General features: G+C 43.7%; 1 protein-coding gene and 1 long non-coding RNA gene across 2 annotated transcripts in view; both read left to right on the forward strand.

Annotated features, from left to right (window-relative positions):
- The first annotated feature begins 1,661 nt into the window (after positions 1–1,661).
- On the forward strand, positions 1,662–19,997 carry LOC131482188 (uncharacterized). The gene is made up of 4 exons (XR_009246795.1): positions 1,662–1,810; positions 14,346–14,466; positions 18,500–18,601; positions 19,535–19,997. It is a non-coding gene; the product is annotated as an uncharacterized LOC131482188 (long non-coding RNA).
- Positions 19,998–20,306: 309 nt separating this feature from the next.
- Positions 20,307–21,589, forward strand: part of MYLK3 (myosin light chain kinase 3) — a 56,021-nt gene continuing 54,738 nt past the window's right edge. The window contains exon 1 of the mRNA XM_058674111.1: positions 20,307–20,691. Within this exon, the coding sequence (XP_058530094.1) occupies positions 20,674–20,691 (18 nt within the window). The 5' untranslated portion in view covers positions 20,307–20,673. The remainder of the gene's footprint in view (positions 20,692–21,589) is intronic.

The following is a 21,589-nucleotide window of genomic DNA, read 5'->3' on the forward strand; positions in this document are numbered from 1 at the left end:
ACACTGCTGCTCAATAGTATTACAGAATGTTTCTAAGAACACTTTGATGCTTGAGAGTTGATTTTATTCATTTGTTAAATTTTTAAAAATTACCTTCCTGAAATGATTTATTTTGAAAGAGTTAGAAGGAGGGACTAACAGAGAGGGGTGTTCCATCCACTGGTTACTCTGCAGATGACCATAGCCATCAGGTCCGTGCCAGGCTGCAGCCAGGAGCCAGGAGCTTCACCTGGGTCTCTGACGCAGATGGCAGACGCCTGAGTACCTGAGCTGTCTTCCACTGCTTTCCCAGGCCATTAGCATGGAGCTGGATGGCAGGTGGAGCAGCCAGGGCTCAAACTGGCGCCTATATGGGAAGACAGCATTGCAGACGGCCGCATCATTTTCTATACTACAGTTCTGGCTCCCTTATTTGTTAGTTTTAAACAGAACATTTCTTAACATTTTATGAGCATAGACACTCATATTTGAGTGTTAATGAAAAGGAAATGCCACAAAAGTTACTTCTTTTGTAGTATTTGGTGAAAATCATCGATTTGAGAAAGTTTATGTTATAAAATTTTTTAAAAATTAGCCTGAGAAATGGGAGAGCTTTCTGTCTCAAAATTAATTTTAAAGAATTTAGCCGAAATGGAGTTTAAATTTCAGAAGTACTTAAAGTAACAGTTATTGTGGCATAACTCTCATTGCTTCGTAAAAGTGTTTTTCTTGAGATAAAAAATTCCAGTAATTGCACGTAATTCTTTAATTCTGACTGAAAAATAATTTGGCAGTATACTTATTTAATGAAAACTGTTTTAATTTATTATTTTTTAAAATAATGATTGCATGGTTGATCAGGGTGGGAGGGGTCAAGATTTAGGGAAGAGTGGGTGAATTCATTGCTCCCAAATTTGCCGTTCCTTCTTGCTGTTCCTGGGGGAAGGGGAGAGACAAACGGGAATACCACTCACGACTTTCCACACTTCCCAGTACCCAGGGAAGAGGAACCGCCACCTCATATCAACCCAGGGTCTCAATGTGTACATATTCTGAGGGTTCTGTCCAAGTGGGTAGTTCTGAATTGGCAGTATATTTAATTTTGGTGTAACTTTATAGTGTGTGTGTGTATTTAAATTTGGAGAAATTAAATTTTTACATTTTTAAAATATTTTCATACATGAAAGAGCAACAGAGCAACTCAGCCTACTTTTCACTCCTACAAATTCTGTTGTGTTGTAATTTTGCTTTTAATTCAGAATATTCTCCAATTTTCTTTGGTGCTACTTTTTAAAATATTTGTGGACCCAGCGTAATGATTCAGTGGCTAAATCCTTGTCTTGTATGTGCCGGGATCCCATATGGGTGCCAGTTCATATTCCAGCTGCTCCACTTCCCATCCAGCTCCCTGCTTGTGGGCTGGGAACGCAGTCGAGGATGGCCCAGAGCCTTGAGACCCTGCATCTGTGTTGGAGACCCGGAAGAGGCTTCGAGCTCCTGGCTTCAGACCAGCTCAGCTTAAGCCATTGTGGCCATTTAGGAGTGAACTAGCGGAAAGAGACCTTTTTCTCTGCCTCTTCTCTGTAAATCTGCCTTTCCAATAAAAGTATAAAAATCTTTTTTAAAAATCGTTTCTTTCCATTGGTTCACTCCCCAAATGGAAACAGCTGGGGTTGGGCCATGCCAAAGCCAGGAGCCTGGAATTCTATCCACATCTCCTAAATGGATGGCAGGAGCCCAGACTTTGGAGCCATTTGCTGCTGCTTTCCAGGCATATTAGTGGAGAGCTGGGTCAGAAGCAAAGCAACTAGGAATTGAACCACAGTCTGATGTAAGAATTGCAACTCCTATGCCATAATGCCAGCTTCCCAGTACTGCTATAATTTCCAAATATTTCCATGTTTTTCTAATTATCTTTCTATTGCTGAGTTTTTGGGAAAATCTCATTATGTTCAGAGAACATACGTATGATTTCAGTCCTGTAAAAATTATTAGAGTTTGTTAGGGTCGAAGCTAGGTAGTCCACCTTGCTGATTGTTCAGTGTATACTGCTGTTTTAGAGCTGATCTGATGGGTACTTCTGTTCATTTTCTTTTATTTGAGGATGTGTTTTACCTTAATTCATGAAAGAGATCTTTGTTAATAAAGTTCTGTGTTGACAGCTCTGTGTTTCAGGACATATAAAAATCCCCCTCTCTTCTAGCTTCCCTGATTTCTGATAAGACATAATACAGTCATTCAAATAATTTTTCCCTATATGAAGCATTTTTCTCTGTTTTTCCTTCAGTTTTAAAAAAATTGATTATGATATGCCTGGAGTTTGTTGAACTTCTCAAGTTTGTCATGACTGGAGTTTGTTGAAATTCTCAAGTTCATGTCTTTCTCTGCAAATGTTAAAAGTTTTTAACTGCTCAAGTATTAAAAAAAAACTTGTAATACATTTATGATTTACCACAGTACAGTTTTGTAGGTATAGGGGTTCCCCCCCTTCCTCCCTCTCTGTTCACCCCACTCCCAGCCCCACTGTTATTTCCTGAATGATTACAGTAGTATAGTCCCATAGTAACCGTTGCAGGATTAGCTTTCAGCTATTTAAACGTATCATGACTTGGTAGTTATTGGTAGAAGTAGAAAATCTAGTATCATGGTGTACGGATATATTTACATTTCAAAATAGGAGTCCCACTTTTATTTGGGGGAAGAGATGCATGCTGTAATGTAACTTTACTTCCCAGTGTACTTGTCTCCATTGTAGCATTCATCTGTGAGAGTGTGTATATGCACTTGATTACTTACATGTGTTTATTTTGTAAGTTGCCTAAAGGCTGTTTATGGCAGAGACAACATATGATCCTTGTGTCTTGGTGACTGGCTTATTTTTTCTGCTCTGCTTTCCTGTCCATCTGAGAATTTAGTGCTGCACATGTAAGACTTAATGTCCTGTTTCACAGATCCCATATGATTTATTAATTTATTTTACTTTAATTACTTGAACCCATGTGGATTATTTCTTAGAGTAAACAGAATATTTTCGAATATGTGTCTGCACTGTGGAATGGCTAAGATCAAGATAAAGAGCATACAAAAGTGTTACAGATATACTTCATCAACTTTGGTAGATGGAACACTTGAAATCTGCTTTCTTAAGTTTTACAACTATGCAAAACATTATTTTTTGAAGATTTATTTATTTATTGGAAAACCAGAGTTAGAGGAAGAGACAGGTCTTGCACCTGCTGGTTCAGTCTCCAGATGGCTGCAGCATCCGGGGTTGGGTCAGGCTGAAGCCCAGGTCTGGAGCTGTTCTGAATCTGTCGTGGGTCAGGAACCCAGTCATTCGGGCCGTCTTGTACTGCTGTTCCAGGTACATTAGCAGAGAGCTGGATAGAAAGCGGGGCAGCCATATCTCGAGCCAGCGCCCACAAGGGATGCAGGTGTCAACAGGTGGCAGCTTCATGTGCTATGCTGCAATACCAGCCCTGAAAGTATAGTATTATTAATTATAGACAACCTAGTGTACAATTCATCTTTTAGATTTACTCCTGTATGTTTAAATCTTACATCCAGTATTTTGACCCCTACCTTCACAAACCTTATCTCCCAGTCCCTGATAACTGCCGTTCTACTCTGTACTTCTGTGAGCTCACACAAGTGAAATTTATAATCTGTTGTCTTTCTGTGCCTGAATTCTTTCTCTTTTTCTTCATCCATCCATCTATTGATAAGCACTTATGTTGATTCCTGTCTTAGCTGTTGTGTTTAAGCAAGTTGATACATCTTTGGCGTGCTGATTTAATTGCTTTTATGTGTATGTACCCAGTATAGGATTGCTGGATTATATGCTTTTCATTTCTCCACATCCATACACTATTTTTTTTTAATCCTAACAGGTGTTAGATGACATCTCCTTGTAATCTCCATTATTCTGATGATTGCTTGATATTGAGCACTTTTTCATATACCTTTCATATATATGCTAGCCATTTATATGTCTTGAGAAATGATTGTTGAGGGACTTAACCTGTTTTTGAAGTTGTTTTCTTACTATTAAATTTAGATATTAAACCTCTTATGACTTCCAGAACAGTTTCTGCTGTTCCCTGGATTGCCTTTTCATTTTGTTGGTTGTGGGTTTTTTTTGTTTGTTGTGTGTGTGTGTGTGTGTGTGTGTGTGTGTGTGTGTGTTTGCTTTACACATGCTTTTTAATTTAGTGTTCTACTAGCTTATTCTTTTGCCTGTGCTTTCGATGTGTGTAATGTCCAAAAGTTCCCCCAAGGCCAGTGTTTCATGGTTTGTGATTCTGTGATAAGGATTTTAATCCATGTGGAGTGATTTTGTTATGTGGTTTAACATAAATGTTCAAGTTAATTCTTTTTTGTGTAGATACACAATTTTTTTTGCATTGTAGCTTTTTTTTTTTCAAAAATTGCTGAACTTTATTTGCATTTGTGTATTTCTGGACTCTTTTTCTGTCCCATTGACTCATGTGGCTGTCTTTGTGCTAGCAACTGTTTTGTTTGCTACACTGCTCTGAAACATAATTTAAAATCAGGAAGTGTGATGCCTCTGGCTTTGTTTCCTTTAAGATTGTTATGGCTGGGCCCAGCGGCGTGGCCTAGCGGCTAAAGTCCTCGCCTTGAAAGCCCCGGGATCCCATATGGGCGCCGGTTCTAATCCCGGCAGCTCCACTTCCCATCCAGCTCCCTGCTTGTGGCCTGGGAAAGCAGTTGAGGACGGCCCAATGCATTGGGACCCTGCACCCTCATGGGAGACCCGGAAGAGGTTCCAGGTTCCTGGCTTCAGATCGGCACAGCACCAGCCCGTTGCGGCTCACTTGGGGAGTGAATCATCGGACGGAAGATCTTCCTCTCTGTCTCTCCTCCTCTGTGTATATCTGGCTGTAATAAAATGAATAAATCTTAAAAAAAAAAAAGATTGTTATGGCTATTCAGAATTTTCTGTGGTTCTGTGGGATTTAGAACTTTTTTATTTTAATGAAAAAATATTATTGGAATTTTTATGTCACTTTTATAGTATGGATTTTTAAGTGTTGTTAGATGAATAGTAACTCAAATATACAGATGTGGAGTATCCTAAATGTGTCTTCTTCAGTTTCTTCAGTGTTTTACAGTTTTTAAGGTACAGATCTACTCCCTTGATTTAATTTATTCCTGAGAATTTTACTCTTTGGATTCTGTTGGAAATGTGGATTTTTTTTTCCCCTTAATTTTTCAGATAGAGTGTTACTGGTATAAAGAAATGCAGTTCATTTTTGTATCCTGACACTATTGAATTGTTTAACTGTTTCTGCTGAAGTTCTTTTTTACAGAGAATTCTGACTTCTGCAAGCAGTAATAAATTTACTTTATAACGTGAATGCATTTTTTTCTTCTCTGATCATTCTTTCCAGTACTTGGTGTGACTGAACATGGTGAGATCCAGCATCATTGACTTCAAAAAGTCAAAGGAAATGTTTTCCATTTTCTACCAGTAATTATTAACACTGCCCATATTCATAAATCTATTCTTGAAGGCTTGTCTTACTCTTTTTAAATTTATTTATTTTGAATATTTATTTTTATTTGAAAGGAAGGATTTCAGAGAGAGAGGGAAAAGCAAAGATCTTCCATCAACTGGTTCATTCCCCAAATGGCCACACCAGCCAAAATTGGGCTGATCCGAAACCAGGAGCTCCCTGGTCTCTCATGTGGGTCCAAGGTCATTCTCTACTATTTTCCCAGTCCATTAGCAGGGGCTGGATGGGAACTGGATCAGCCAGGAGTCACACCCATGCCCGTATGTGATACTGATGCCACAGACAGAGGCTTAGGGTGCTATTCCACAGAACCAGACCCTGACCTACTCTTTGATTTGTAATGTATTTTCCTGTTTCTTTGATTTTTGTGTATGTTTCTATACATTAAATATAAGATAACCAGCCGGGTCATTCTAATCCTAGATGTTTCTCAAATCTTTGCATTTGTCCAAACTACTGTCTTTATTCTTAGTGACTCTTAGGGGGTTAGAATGTGGCAAGTCCTGTTAGTGACAAAAGACGAACTAGGTAGCCAGTTACTTGAGATTCCCTGGGAAAAGTGAAAGTGCTAGATGGGTGTTCTCTCCTCAAGGAAAAGCTGAGAGCTAAAGTTGCTCTCCCATTTGTGCTGTCAGATGCTTGACACTAATTCAGCAGATGCATTATGGACTTTAAGGGCTTGCTACTGGAAATAAGACCTTTTAAAAATCACCTCGATGGGGAAAGGGGTTGAAGTGCCTACATCCTGTATCTGAATACTTGTATTTAATTCTTGACTCTGACGTCTAACTCCAGCTTGCTGCTACTGCAGACCCTGGGAACTAGCCATGATGGCTGGATTTCTGCCACCCATGTGGTAAATTGGATTGTGTTCCTGTCCCCAGATCATGCCCTGGCAAGCCCTAAGTGTTGTGGGCATTTGGGGACTAAGAGCTGGAGCTTGTTATTCCGCCGTCATGCTGGAGATTTTCTGGTGATGTCTCTATTGGGCAGTGCTGGACTCAGGATGACATAGTACGTGTTCCCTCCTCTTCTGTTTTCGTTAAGAGCTGGAGAAGGAAGGATTTCTATGATTGATGGAATTCATCATTGAAGCCATTTAGTCCTGAGCTTTTTCTTGTGGGATATTTTTGATGATTGATTCAGTTTCTTGTTATGTTGGCAGACAACTCATGGAATTTCTAAATGTGGGTTAAAATACTTGTCTATTTTTAATTGTAAAAATCTACAAAATATGAAGCTTACCATTTTAATCATTTTAAGTGTACAGTTCAGGGACACTATGTGCATTCACAATGTTGTGATTTTCGAAATGTTTTTAGCATTCTTACTAAAACTCTGTACCCATTGTTCAGTAACCGTTTTGTTCCTCTGAATCCCTGGTCACCCCATCCTTTTCTGGTCTCTATGAATTTGCCTATTATAGGTACATGATGTAATGAAATAATATAGTACTTGCTTTTGCCCTTTTGTGTCTGGCTGGCTTGTAAGTATTTTACTTAGAAAATTTTCAGGGTTTATTGATGTTGTAGTATGTGTCAGAATTTCATTTCTTTTTCTAATTGAATGATACAGGTATTCACATTTTATTTTTGTTTACATCTATTGAACAGTTGGGTTGTTTCCATCTTTGGGCAAGTGTGAGTACTACTGCTATGGACATAGGGGTGCGAGTATCTGGCTTAGTTCTTTGGGGTATGTTCCTAAGAACTGCTGGATCTTAGGGTAATTATTTAACTTTTTGAGAAGCAGCTGAACTTTTACTTAGTGGCCACATTATTCTGCATTCCCTCCAGAAAAGTCCAACGGTTCTAATTTTTCTACATTCTCATCAACATTTATTTTCTGTTTTTTTTTTAAATACTGGCCACCCAAAGTGGGTATAAAGTGGTATCTCACTGTACTTTTGACTTGCATTTCCCTAGTGACTAGTAATATACTAAGCATATTTATGTGTAATAATGGCCAGCTATGTATCTTTTCTTGGACAAAATGTTTTTTTTCAGGTCCTTTGAATGAGTTGTTTATTTTTTGGATCGATTTGGGGCATTGCGTTTTAATGGTGAAATATATTCTTCAAAGGTTTGAGATTGTAGATAATAGTTTTAACGGTTTATATGACATGTGTCAAGAAAATGCTCCACAGAAATTTACTTTGTGTTTCCATGAAAATGGCCTGTATGTGACAGTTCTTTCTTATAGAGAAAGCAGGTGGTGATTCTGAAGTGCTTTTCCGTGTGTCTGCACTATTCCAGAGTGTACTCCTTGGGCTTTCCATTATGGTAAACTTCCAGAAAAAAAAAAAAAATACTGACTAGACTCTTGGGATTTGAGGGTGAGGCTCCCCAAGACTCCAGTAATAGACATGTTACACTTCAGTTTTCTTTTGCTTGAAAAAATTTATGTTTATGATGAAATACAGAAGAGGAACAAAACTCCTCACCCCTTTATGCTTAGTTGCTAATTATACCTTCAAGTTAGAACTTCCTCTTTTTTTTTTTTTTTTTGAGAAACTCATTTAAATCTCACACATCATCATTAAGACGATCTACTTTACCTCCGGCAGGAAGTTTGGATACAAATTTGCCATCTGCTATTTTTGGGTTAAAACCACATGTATTTAGTGGAATGTAAATACAAAAGTTCTTCAAAACTTTAAAGGAAAAATGTGTATTATGCAAAAGTTGTGCATGGGGCCCTGCACAGTAGCCTACAGGCTAGTCTTCGCCTTGCCTGTGCCAGGATCCCATATGTGTGCTGGTTCGTATCCTGGCTATTCCACTTCCCATCCAGCTCCCTGCTTGTGGCCTGGGAAAGCAGTTGAAGACGGCCCAAAGCCTTGGGACCCTGCACCCACGTGGGAGACCTGGAAGAAGCTCCAGGCTCCTGGCTTCAGATGGGCTCAGCTCTGGCCGTTGCAGTCACTTGGGGAGTGAACCAGCAGATGGAAGATCTTTCTCTCACCTCTCTGTAAATATGACTTTTCAATAAAAATAAATCTTTAAGAAAAAAAATCTCTGTCCCTGCCCCCACTCTGTTCCTCTGCTTTCCAGATAAATCTATCTTTAAAACAAACAAGAAAGCTGTGCATGGTTTCAAAATCTTTTTTCATGGTGAGGAGGCATTGTGCAGTGTTTCCATATTGGAGTGTCTCGCTCCACTTCTTTCTTTTTTTTTCCATTTTCTTTTTTTTTTTTTAAATATTTTTGACAATCTTTACATAGTTAATTAGGGTAAAAAGGTTCAAGGGCTACAGGAAAGTGGGTAAGACTATTATTTCCACATTGTTTCCTTCATGTATCTGAGGTAAAGGGGGATTTTAAGGGAGAAGCCCCACCCAGTCTCCCACCCACCCCAAGTCCCGGATGTGGGGCATGCTCCAAGGGTCTTGAGCAAGTGGTTGTGATAGTTCAACAGTTATGAATTGCTGCTGATCTCGCCATTCTAAGCACGATGAGGTCGCTGCAGAATCCACTGATTGACATAGTCCATCTTAGAGTCCATTTACCCAGTTTTTCACTGCCAACAAATGGCTGAGGTGGTTGATTGACTTGTTCTGTCTTCTGTCTTTTCATGATTAGGGTTCTGAGTCCGGCAGTTCGATTGGGGAGATCCCCAAAGAAACTTTGTGTGAGGTGTTCCCAGATCAGATTCTTGTGTGTTCTAGCAAGCACTGGGTCCAGCACAATCGATCGCCCCAATCAGCTGGTGGTTGCAATTGCTGGGTCAGTTCTGTTTCCATTGCTGTCTTCCACGTGAACCAATGGGTGTTGCAGTCCTTCCTGGTTCTGCTCAGCACATACTTGGCCTTCACATAAACCAATGGGAGCTGCAGCCTGGTCGGAGCAACCCACAATAACCCCCACCAGGCCCGCCCCCTACCCTGGTTTGCCAGTATGTGCAGCAGACTAGTCCAGTCTGTTCCACATCCCATTCAGCTCTCATACATGTCAATGGACATTGAAGCCTAGTTCAACCCAACAACTGGCTCCACTTCTGATCCAGCTCTCTGCTAATACAACTCCTGGAAGATAGCAGGTGATGGCTGAGATATTTGGATCCCACATGAAAAACCCAGATTGATTTCTGGCCTCCTTTCTTCACCCTGGTCTAGGCCTGACTGTTGGAGGCGTTTGGAGAGTGAACAAGTAGACGGAAGAGCTGTGTCTCTGTTGCCTTCCCACCCCTCCTCTTTGCTTCCCTCTTCTTCCCTTTGTTGAAAAGTTAACAGCTGGGCCTGGTAAAGTAGCCTAGTGACTAAAGTCCTTGTCTTACAAGTGCTGGGATCCCATAAGGGCACTGCTTCGTATCCCAGTGGCCCCACTTTCCATCCGACTCCCTGCTTGTGGCCTTGGAGAGCAGTTGAGAACAGCCCAAAGCCTTGGAACCCTGCACCTGCTTGGGAGATCCAGAAGAAGCTCCTGGCTCCTGGCTTCAGATAGGCTCAGGTCTGGTCATTGGGGCCACTTGGGGAGTGAATTAGTGCATGGAAGATCTTCTCTGTCTCTCCTTCTCTCTTTATCTGACTTTCCAGTAAAAATGAATAACTCTTAAAAAGAATTAGTTACAGAGCTTCCATCTCTGGTTCACTCCCAGATGGCTGCAGTGGTTGGGGGTGGGCTAGACTGAAACCAGGAGCTAGGAGGTTCCCCCAGGAGTGACAGCAGTCCAAGTACCTAGGCCATCTTGTACAGGCCGTTAGTGGGGGCTATTAGGTAGTGGAGCAGTGGAGATAAGAACTGGCACCCATAGGGGAAATTGGTATCACACGTGGCTTCTTTACCTGCTTTGCTCTGTCACTCTGCCTTTCAAATAAATACATAAGTAAAACTAACAGGTTTTTTGCTCCAAAATATCTTAATTCGGTTTTGCAAAAACTTTTAAAAAATTATTATTATTTGAAAGGCAGAGAGAGAGGCAGAGACAGAAAAGATATCTCCCACTGGTTCACGCCCCAAATGACTCCAGTTGCTGGGGCTGGGCTGGGCCAGGCGCTTCATCAGTCTTCCACATGGGTGGCAGGGGAACCAACCAGAGACCTGGGCTAGCCTCTGCTGCTTTCCTTAGTACTTTAAGGAACAAGATTGGAAGTGGATCAGCTGGAACATGAGCTGGTGCTCATATAGGATGCTGATACAATAGGTGGCAACTTAACCCGCTGCACCACAATGCTAGCCCCCTCTGAACTTTTTGGAGTACCTCATAAGTGCAACTTCTGCCCTTCATCAAGAAGCACAGGTTAACAGGGAGTCATCTAAGCACTTTTGCATTCAGTTTGTTTTTTTTATGGTAGTATTTGAAGAAAGGGCAGCAGAATTAATAGAAAAGAGCCACCATTTGTAATAGAGTGACTATGTCCCAAGCACTGTGCCAGATGTTTTCCGTGATGGGAATTGAAGTTCACTTAACAAAGCTACTGAGGATCATATGCTTCGTGATAAAATGAGGGTAAACCTACATCAGTGTGACCCCAGTGTTGAAACAGGAGTTGGATAGAGGAGAAACAAAAATATATTTCAAGTGATGTGATGTTATTGTTGCTGATTAGGAAAGCCATGTGGATGTTGAGAAAGTAGAGGATTTGGCGTGGGCACAGTGGTTCAGTGGGCTTATCCTCCACCTGCTAGTGCCAACATCCTCTGATCTAATAAATGTAAGCACTCAGGGCAGGCATTTTTTAAAAGCAATTAATTTACTGCTGGGATTGAGGGATTGGGTTCAAATCTTGGCTCAGCATTCAGTTCCAGCTTCTTGTTAACTGCACCCTGGGAGGCAGTAGTTACGGACTTACATCCCCACCACCACTTAGGAAACCTGAATGGAGTTCTAGGCTTCTGGCTTTGACCTTGCCCAGTGGTGGTTACTTCAAGCATTTGGGCAGTGAGCCGGTAAGTGGAAGGTGTTTCTCTGTCTCTCCTCTCTAAATCTGCCTAGATCATAGAGGTTCTGTCCATATGTGCTGCAGGATTTCTTTTCAGATTCTAATTTTGGATTCAAGCATTGTGTTTGTGTCTTGACCAGCTTTTACCTTGATTATTGTGTTCTTGTTGGCCTCATCACCTCCTCCTGTAGCAAGAGTTCTACCTCCCAAGTCTTTTTTTTTTTAAGTCTTTTTAAAAAAAGATTTATTTATTTTTATTACAAAGTCAGATATACAGAGAGGAGGAGGAGTGACAGAGAGGAAGATCTTCCGTCCGATGATTCACTCCCCAAGTGACTGCAACAGCCGGTGCTGTGCTGATCCGAAACCGGGAACCAGGAACCTCCTCCAGGTCTCCCACATGGGCGCAGGGTCCCAAAGCCTTTGGGCCGTCCTCGACTGCTTTCCCAGGCCACAAGCAGGGAGCTGGATGGGAAGTGGAGCTGCTGAGATTAGAACCAGTACCCATATGGGATCCCGGGGCGTTCAAGGCGAGGACTTTAGCCACTAGACCACGGTGCCGGGCCCCTACCTCCAAGTCTTGACACTCTCCCTTGAGCCTGTGCAGTTCACATTCCTGCTTATTCATTTGAAATTGAAAGTCTAGTTGACCTACATCTGTCGTGACCTACTTCTTACTGTGTCCCACTCTGTCTTTACATATTATAGGAGTCCACAGCCCCTTTAGGCTGGAGCCTACAGGCTGTCTCTAGAGTCTCTGTCTTCCCAGATTAATTTTCAGTTCCTAGGAAGGAAAATTCAGTGGTTTCCATTTGTGGAGATTTACCTTGGGTCAATCAGTCACAGTCAGTTTGCTGTGAGCCAGTGGTTGTACTGGAAATACGGGTGCTGGGAGTCCATCAATGCAGACTCTGTTAGGATCATTCCTGCAAAATGCAGAATGCTTGGCCAGGCACTCGAGAGGCTTGCTATGCTCTGTACACCTAGGCATTGGGAAAGTCACAGTGTGCCTAGAAACATGGTAGCGAACACAGGCAACTTCTCCATGAGGTGAGGAGCTGTACCTAGCTGTTAGCATTTGTTGCAATGACTTCCATCATCCCTACAGTACTCATGAAGAGACTTGTCCTGGTTCTGTTGCTGTTGGGCCACATCAAGAACATGGCATGCGTTCGTCAGTTTTGGGCCACCTTCCTTCAACTCCCTTTTCCCTCAGTCTTGATGGGCTAGTTAATGCAGGAACTGATCTCCAGTGACAGCCAAGTGGGTTCCCAACTGGGAAGGAGTGATGTAGGAAGGTGAACGGCCGGAGGGAATTCATCCCTCTCCTGCCACCTGGGACCCAATTCAGTGTGCTCAGGACTTTGGGATTTGTGTCTTTGTGTCTTTTCTGCCATGCACATTCTCTTTAACCTAGTGTCCTGGGTGATTTCTCTTTCATAATTCTTTGAGCATTTTATTTCAGCTATTGTATTTTTTAATCCAGTTGCTTCCTCTTGTTCTGTAATTGTTTTTCCAAGCTGATCAAGACTAGCTTGATTTTCTGGTGTTCTTTGTTTCTACCAGTTTGATGTTCTCTTTGGTTTATCATACCTTCTTTCAGGCTGCTGGTTCTGCTAATAGCTTGTTGGTCATATTTAAGAGAGAAGGTTTATGTAACTGGATGGCTTCTCCCCAGAAAGAAATTTTTAGTGATTGATTTTTTTTTATTGGAAAGGCAGATCAGATTTACGGACAGAAGGAGAGCTAGAGCTCCCATCTGCTGGTTCACTCCCCAAGTAGCTGTAGTGGCTGGAGCAGAGCCAATTGAGTCAGGAGCCAGAAGCTTTTAGGTCTCTTATGCGGATGCAGGGTCCTAAAGCTTTGGGCCATGCTCTGCTGGTTTCTCAGGTCATAAGCAGGGAGCTGAATGGGAAATGGAGCATCATGAACCAGCGCCCATACAGGATCCTGGCGCTTGCAGCATCAAGTTAATGGTCTAAAGTATCAGGGTTCTTTACATTGTTATATTGTTCCACTTCTTTCTAGGGGCTTGTTTACTTTTGCTTGATGGTAACAGACAGCTGCCTGTGCTTGTTGAAGCTGTGTCACAAGGACTGTGAATGGGTACAGCTGATCCGCCCATGCGCTGACTGGAAGGCCTGTGCAGCCTGTGGTTGATCTGTTAACGCTGGCCACTGGCACATGTGTGCTTACCCGTCCCCGCCAAGCACCAGCTTAGCTTGCCTTATCCTCAAGGTATGGCTTGACTACTTTTTCTACTTCTCTTTCTCTAATACAAAGAGTCAAGGCAGAACGAACCTGTCTGGCTCATTAATAAAAATGTTTAAAACCACACACATTTAGCGTTTGTTGTCCCACACATTGTATTTGTAGCAAAAGAACGACAACTTTTTGTTGCTTAAAAATATACACATGATTAACTATGAAAAGATTGTCAAAAATATAATAAAAAAAGTATAAAAATATTTTATTAAACTATGAAGATATCCCATGAAAAAAATAATAAAAAGTGAAAAAAATGAAACCTAAAAAAAATACACATGATATACAACCTGTGCTCTGTAAAAATGCAATATAATAATGTAAATATGTACTATGAAGAAGCATTGGTTTTTGCCTTATTTTAGCTTCCCCAATTCGATTCTGCTTTGTCCCCAGGGAGTAAGTGCTGTTAAAACTCAGGTGCATGTCCTTCCCACCTGTTGCTGATGGATTATATAATTGCATAATGCTCCGTCTGTCTGGTTATCAGTCTGTATTTTGAATTCAACTGGCATCAAACTTTTATGTTGTTTTATGCTTTTTTTAAAAAAACTTCGTCATGTCCTTAGAAAACTTCCAAGTTAGCAGATAGAGTTGTCATTTTCTCCTCTATGGATAACATTTATTTAGCTTGTGGTTTTTCTAAACAGGAAAATTTTATTACTTGTTTCATCAACCCTTAGCTTGCTTCCCACCCACACCGAGTAATCCTTGTCCTGTCTGTAAGCAAACCGAGTGGATTAAATGGAACAACTAGATTGTATGAACTACAGCAAATTGAACAGCTGATATACGTAGTACATGGTACTATTTAGAAGTGCAGTTCAATTATAAACCAAATAAGTACTAAAACCTGTTTTTTAAAAATTGCTTTATTTTGACAATCTTTATATAGTTGATTAGGGAACAAAGGGCCAAGGGCTACAGGAAAGTGGGTAAGACCATTGTTTCCACATTTTTTTGTGTGTGTATCTGGGGTTAATGGGGTGATAAAGGGAGAAGCCCTACCCAGTCTCCCACCCATTCCAGGTCCCCGATGTGGGGCATGCTCTGAGGGTCCTACTCAAGTGATTTTGATAATTCAACAATTCCGAATTGCTGCCAGTGTCACCATTCCAAGCATAATGAAATTGCTGCAGAATCCAGTGGTTGACACAGTCCACCGAAGAGTCTCCATTTGCCCAGATTTTTACCATCAATACATGGCTGGGGTAGTTGATTGATTTGTTCTGTCCTCCACCCTCTGTTGTGGTACCAGGTGTCCTCTGCAGGTTCTGATGGACTGCCATATCCTCCATGTGCACCTGGGTATGCTGTCCACTGCTCCATCTGAGCCTCTGAGGAGGCTCAGCTTTGACACTTGCACTCCATGCTCAGACCATGGAACCTGCGCTTCTTTTCATGGTTGGAGTTCTGAGATTAGCACTTCGATTGGAGAGATCCCCAAAGAAACTACGTCTGAGGCGATCCTAGACCAGATTCTTGTGTGTACTTGCCAGTACAGGGTCTAACACAGTCCACTGCCCCAAAAAGCTGGTGGTTACAATTGCTGGATCAGTTCTGTTTCCAGCCCTGTCTTCCGTGCGAACCAGTGGGTGTTGCAGTCCAGCCTGATCCTATCCACCACACACTTGGCTCTCACATAAACCAGAGGGAGCTATAGCCTACTCGGAGCAATCCACAATAACCCCTACCAGGTCTGCCCTGGTTCCTGTGCTTGCCCGTATGTGCAGCAGACTAGTCCAGTCTGTCCCACATCCTATTCAGTTCTCATACATGTCTATGGGCATTGAAGCCTAGTTCAACCCAACCAGCTCTACTATCCAGCCCACACACATGCTGTTAGTTGCCTTTCTGTCTAGCCACCCCTGCCCCAGTCCTGGCTTTTGTGCTCTAGTGGGAGTGGTAATCCAAGAGGGAGGTGCCCACTGTTTCCCTCCTGGTGCCACTCCTGTATCATACACTTTCCATGGGTTCTGCAGTCTAACTTAACAGAATTAGCTCCCAGTGCCAGCATCTGCCAGCTGATGTTGTGACAAAGCCCAACCAACTCTCACCCATTCTGATTTATGTTTGCAGCAGTAGGGACAGTCAACCAAGCCTGCCTCTTCCCTGATTTGGCTCACATGAGGCCCACAGATGTTGTAGCCCTGCCCGGTCTGGTCTGCCCCCATCCCAACTCATGCTCTCCAGTGGGAGTGCTAGCAGCCGGGTCCTCCACATTCCCCCTATCAGCTTTACCCCCTCCATCCCTGGTTCCTACATGTGCTGGTTGGGTGCTGGCAGCCCAGTCTGGCATGGCCCCCTCACCTTGGCATTTGCCAGTGGGTGCTGTAGTCTGGCCTGGCCCAGCCCACTCCACCCCCAATTCCAGCTGAAACTGGTGAGGGCTACAGTCTAGCCCAGTCCACCAAGCATCCAATCCCAGCTGTAATGTGTACTGGTATGTGTTGCGACCGAACCAGGCCTGACCCATACTGTTCTGGTGCTTGGAGTTGCCAGCGGGTTATGTGAACTGGTTCAGCCTGGTCTGCCTCCGACCTGTGCCAAATGTATGCTGGTGGGAATCTTTCCCTGGCCTGGTCTGGGCTGCTCCTTATCATGGTTCTTACACTCACCTGCAGGAACTGTGTCCTTCCAGAGGAGTTGCCCAGGCTCCTCCATCAGAACCTCTCCCAATGCCAGCCCTACTTAATCCACCTCCTGTCCTAGCAGGAACAGTGGCCTTTCCTGATTGGCCTTCAGTCCATGCCAGTTCTTACTGTTGGATGTTTCAGCCCAGCCAAGGCTTGTCCATACCCAGACACAGCTCACACATGGCTCAGTAGTGGCAGAGACCCAGCCTAATCTGTGCTACATCTACGCTGGTCCTCTAGAGCACCAGATGGTGCTGGAGTCTACCCTGGCTTGGTGCGTCCAGTCCCAGTCCACACTTGTGCCAAGGGAGATTGCAGCCATATCCAGATGAGAACGCAGCCCCCACCCCAGCCCCCGCACTCACCAGTGGGAACCCCAACCCAGTTAGGGTGTTTTCTTAGTTCCCCAACTGGGCCTGTTCCCAGCCATAGATCGCGCACATGCCAGTGGTTGCTCTGACCCAGCTTGGCAAAGCCCCTCACCTGTCTCAGCCTTTGCCTTCGATGCTGTGGCCTAGCATCCCTGGCTCATGCAGACCAGTAGGTGTCAGGGCCTAGCTCAGCATGACCTGTGCTTCATCCTGATTTCTGTTCTTGCTTGTGAGCTAAGGTTTTCTCTGCCCTGCCTGGTCCACCCTCTTCCATAACCAATGCACACATTAGCCAGTCATTGGAGCTACTATGCCCAATTTGCCCAACCTCCAGGCCTGGACCATGTAATCATCAGTGAGAGTTGTAACCCACTAGCGGAGTTTCCCAAGTTCCCCCATGACCCATTCCCAGACCCAGTCCTCATACATGCCAGTGGGTGTTAGGCCAGTACCAGGCAGTCTGACCTTCCATTTTGGCCTTGTATGAGCTGGTGAACGTTGCAGTCCGCCCACCCATACCCTGTTTTAGCATGCACATACGGGTGCTGCTGTCTTGACCAGCCCAGACTGTTGTCAGTTCCTTTACCCATAAGTGATGGCAGCCTCCATGGTCACACCTAGCTCAGCCCATCACCACCCCAACTCTTGAGCTAACCAGTGGGGCTAGTATTGCTACAGGGTTTGACCCATACATCCCCCATAGAATCTACCCCCGGAAAAAAGTTCTCTCGTGTGCTGGTTAGTGTCATGGCCCTACCTAATGTGACCCATCCCCTGATCCATCATTCTGTCAGGTACTAGGATCTGGCCCTGCTAGACAAACCCTACAGCCTTAGTTTTCACAAGGACTGGTGTGTGGCAGTCAGCATTGTTCAGTGATATCAAGTTCTACACAGGACTCATAAGTAGGCTGGTATATCAGTCTGACCCATACAGATCGTCTGGATTCTCCTCCAAACCACCAGGTATCAGTACTCTTGCTTACCTTCAAGGACAAGTTACTCTGTCATTGGGAATCATTCAAGATTGACTCGCAACCCACAAGCACGATGGGCTCAATATGAACGTACCTAGGCAGCAATTCCATACTCCCAAGACTCCAGAGCTCGCCGACGGGCAGCCAAGAGGCAGAACCTGGTGCCAAATGGCGCACTGGCCGCCCAGACCCAGCTCACCAGGGCCCCAAGCATGAAGTCTGACCCGGCCCTGGACTACTGGAAGTTCTCTTACCCAGACCCGAAGGTCGCACCCTCCTGGTCCCACCCACTGCACGATGTTGGCAGTGGGTGGAGCCCAAGCCTGCCCTATTCCCAAGCATTCCCTCTTGGTATTCACTAGGAAGGGTAAAACCTCTAGGGCCCAGGCAAGTCCTGGCACAGCTCACCGCGTGTTTGCAATGGCTGGAGCCAGGGCCCCAAGGATGGAGTCCAACCTGGCCCGGGACCTCCCAGCCTAAAACCTCTTAATTAAATTTCAGGTTATCCTGTCCCAGTTCATGCTGGAAAATGATCAAATCATTTGTTTGCTCGGAGTTAAGGGTACAAGCCAGCTTATCCTCCCTCCAGGTCTTACAATTTCCTGTTTCTCGTAGTTCATTCTCCTCGCTCTAAGGGGTGGAGAATGTCTGACAAATGGGCTTCAATAAGGCCTGTGAAATCATGTGATCTGACCCTTCTACGGCAACCACTGGCAGACTCGAAACTCAGTAAATCTACAGCAGGCTAATTTTAAAGTTGATAATTTTGTATGGCCCATGAATGATATTATAAATATCCAGATGGCCCTTGGCAGAAAAATGGTTCCGACCCCTGCAAATTCTTGCATTATCAGTTGCTGTTGTAGGTATTGAAGCCAGGATCAGTTTGACCTTGGATGACTACAAACAGAAACACCCATCTTAGGGAATCGGATGCATACCTGCCCTTGGAAATGGTAAATATCTCTACTTGTGGAAAGTGGAAACCTTTCCATGTCCACTTCAGGCACATCTTTAAGTGGTGCCACATCAGAAGGTTTCTGCACTTTCTGCCATGCTTCGATCAGCTGAATTTCACAGGTCATGTGATAAAGTGACTCCTCTGTTGTTATCTTTCTTGATCTTGGAAATCACCAATCTTCCTTTGTGAGGCCAAGCCAGACTCCTGATTATACCTTGTGAGGACCGCTGTCATTCACTACACATTTTATTATGAGTGAATACTGTTGCCTGAGTTCCACATGGATCATGTCACTGAGTCCTCATAACAGTCCCATGCAGTAGGCCTTGTTGGGCAAACCAAGACTCAGGGAGGTTAAAGTCACACAGTATGGAAGTGGCAGTGGTAGGCTTCAAACCCAGTTTTCTGGGTGTCAAAGCCTGGGCTTTTAACCTCTGTGTTACACAGTAACCAGTGACCCCTTGGGAGCACAAAGAACAGTTTATAGGCATTGCCTACTAGCAGGTGACTGTAGTAAGGTAGATTATGGCTCTCCAAAAATCCTCAAACCCTAACCCCTGAGACCCATGGCACTTACACAAAGAATCTTGCTGATGCGATTAGGTTAAGACCCAGGAGGCGAGGGATGTGATCCTAGATAATCCAGGTAGGTTCAGTGTGATGGACATGCACCTTTATAAAAGGCAGGCAAAGGAGATTATACAGAGCAGGTCGGGGGGTGGTGGTGAGGAGGAAGAAAAAGCAGTGTGGTCATGGAAGCACCTAGAAAAGCCAGCAGCTGCCAGGAACCAGAAAGTGGAAGGGGTACATTGTTCTTAAAGGCTGGCATGGCAGTTTTGCCTGGCAATGCTGGTGTTGGACCTCAGACCTTGAGCAGCGTGAGAGGATAACCGTTGATTTAAGCCACAAAACTTTGTCTTTGTTACAGCAGCTACAGGAAACCAAGGCAGTGATTTGGGGACCTGTCTCAGCCTTAGTTTTCAATGGTTTTAAATATTGACAAAGCACCTGATATGAGGTAAGTGTTAAACAGAGATAAGTACTGTGATTACTCATTGACTCTGATACGTGGACATGTATGGGATGCCTTGGGGTATGTGGGAGGACAACTCCACCTACCCAGCCTCTAGTTCGTGTGATGCACGCGACCATTCAGGAAGAGCAACAGGACAGAAATTGAAGATCAATTTAAAATGACAACACATGGCATTAACCACAGAGAAGCAACAACAGCTCCACCTCCAATTTCTGACTGACTACAGCCACCAGGGAAACCCTCTTCGTGTCATAACTCCTGTTACAGAGTGAATGTCCTGGGGACTTCTATATTTTTCTGAGCCTGACTCTGAGTGGCCACTGCAGGACACATTAATAAACAAAAGTAAACATTGTGACTGGCAGTGGTAGGTGTAAATTGAGTGGCCTATCAGGAATACACTTAATGAGCAGTACATTTTGCTCTTGTGCTTAGAGATGAACAGGGGGTGGGGAGAGCTGTGTTGATCTAAAGTCTGGGTCCCAGTTGTCCCAGGATCTTTTTTTCCCTGGGGCTGTACTGGAAGAGGGCCAGAGAAAGTGATTTTGAGCTGTTCCCATTTTTGCATCCAGCTCCAGCAGATGTCACGACCTTCATTGTGAGTTGTTCTGGGCAAGTGATGGAGGAGTTAGCAGCAAGACTCTTGGCGGGGCCTGACCCGCTTAGGTTTCCAAGGAGCCAAGCTGTCCCCACTCATGGACAGCTGATGCGCTTGTGGCTAAATGTGGTATAGTCAGGGCCTTGGGCCAGATTCGGAGCAGGAAATAGAATGCCACCTCCATCTCCAAGGAAACAATGGCCTGCGTACATGATTTATAGTGGAGCCAGTGAAAAAGCTTAAAGGGCGGTCCACAGAGGAAGGGAGACCAGAGGGCAGCTTGCACAGATCTTGTCTTGCATTATAACTGTTGACAAGCCACTTAGTTGTCCCCAGGTTGAAGTTTATCTGTGTGAAAGATGGAGGTAACAATATTTACGCATCTCACTGGAGACTTCTGAAAACAATCTTCCTGACAGTCCACTTGGGATCCATGGATGGAAGGTGGTATGTAAGTGCAGGTGACAAGCTGTGTGTTCTCATTAGGGGCATGTGGACTCTGCAACACAAAGTGTGCTCAAAGCCAAAGAACATAAAAGCCAACAGCTCTCGGTTTTAGGTGCATGGATTTAGCTTTGTTTGGGGTATGTTCAGGAAATTGCATGTGTAACACACACTTCAGAATTGTTTTTCAAACCTACCACTGTGAGTCATACAGGTGCTTAAATCATTTGAGAACACTGTAGCTAATGTCTGTTCACAGATGTTTGTCAATTTTGCTTTTTAAAACCCCAGATTCGACTGTGTGGTTTATGAGTTGTACAAGGAGTCTAGAACATTGTTTTCTGATTGGACCAGGAGTTTATTTAAAACACAACAAAGTACAAGGAGTTGCTTTCTGCCTGTGGGATCGGCTGTTTCCGAGAAATCCCTCTGAGCCTGTTAGAAATGTTTTCTGTTGTAAGGCATAGCAGTGGACTTCAGACCTCCTTGCAAAGTTATTCAATGTTGTTTTCTGTCAGCTGCAGTCTTAAAGGAGACTAACACTGTTTGTTCTTGCTTAACTAAACCTCTTTCTGGTGCTTATTTTCTAGAACAATTCCTGTGATCTAGGTGAATGGTGGTGACAGATATAGAGAAAGTAATTTTTTTTTGAATTACACAAATCATAGATTTCTTATTTTTAAAGTTAGAAAAGAGATGTAGGGGAGAAAAGATGATCTTCAGTTCTCTTATACAGAATGACCAATTCTGCCATTTCTGAATGCAGGGTCTTTGTATTGTCCGTGGAAAATGCACATCACGACAAAAACTAGGCAATGTCTCAAATTATTTGCACCAACACAAACTGATTTTCTAATCACACTTTCCATGAATACCCTCCTATACGTGAAACAGAAGTGTGACTC

This window comes from Ochotona princeps, chromosome 16 (assembly GCF_030435755.1).
Source record: "Ochotona princeps isolate mOchPri1 chromosome 16, mOchPri1.hap1, whole genome shotgun sequence".
Classification (NCBI taxonomy): Eukaryota; Metazoa; Chordata; class Mammalia; order Lagomorpha; family Ochotonidae; genus Ochotona; species Ochotona princeps.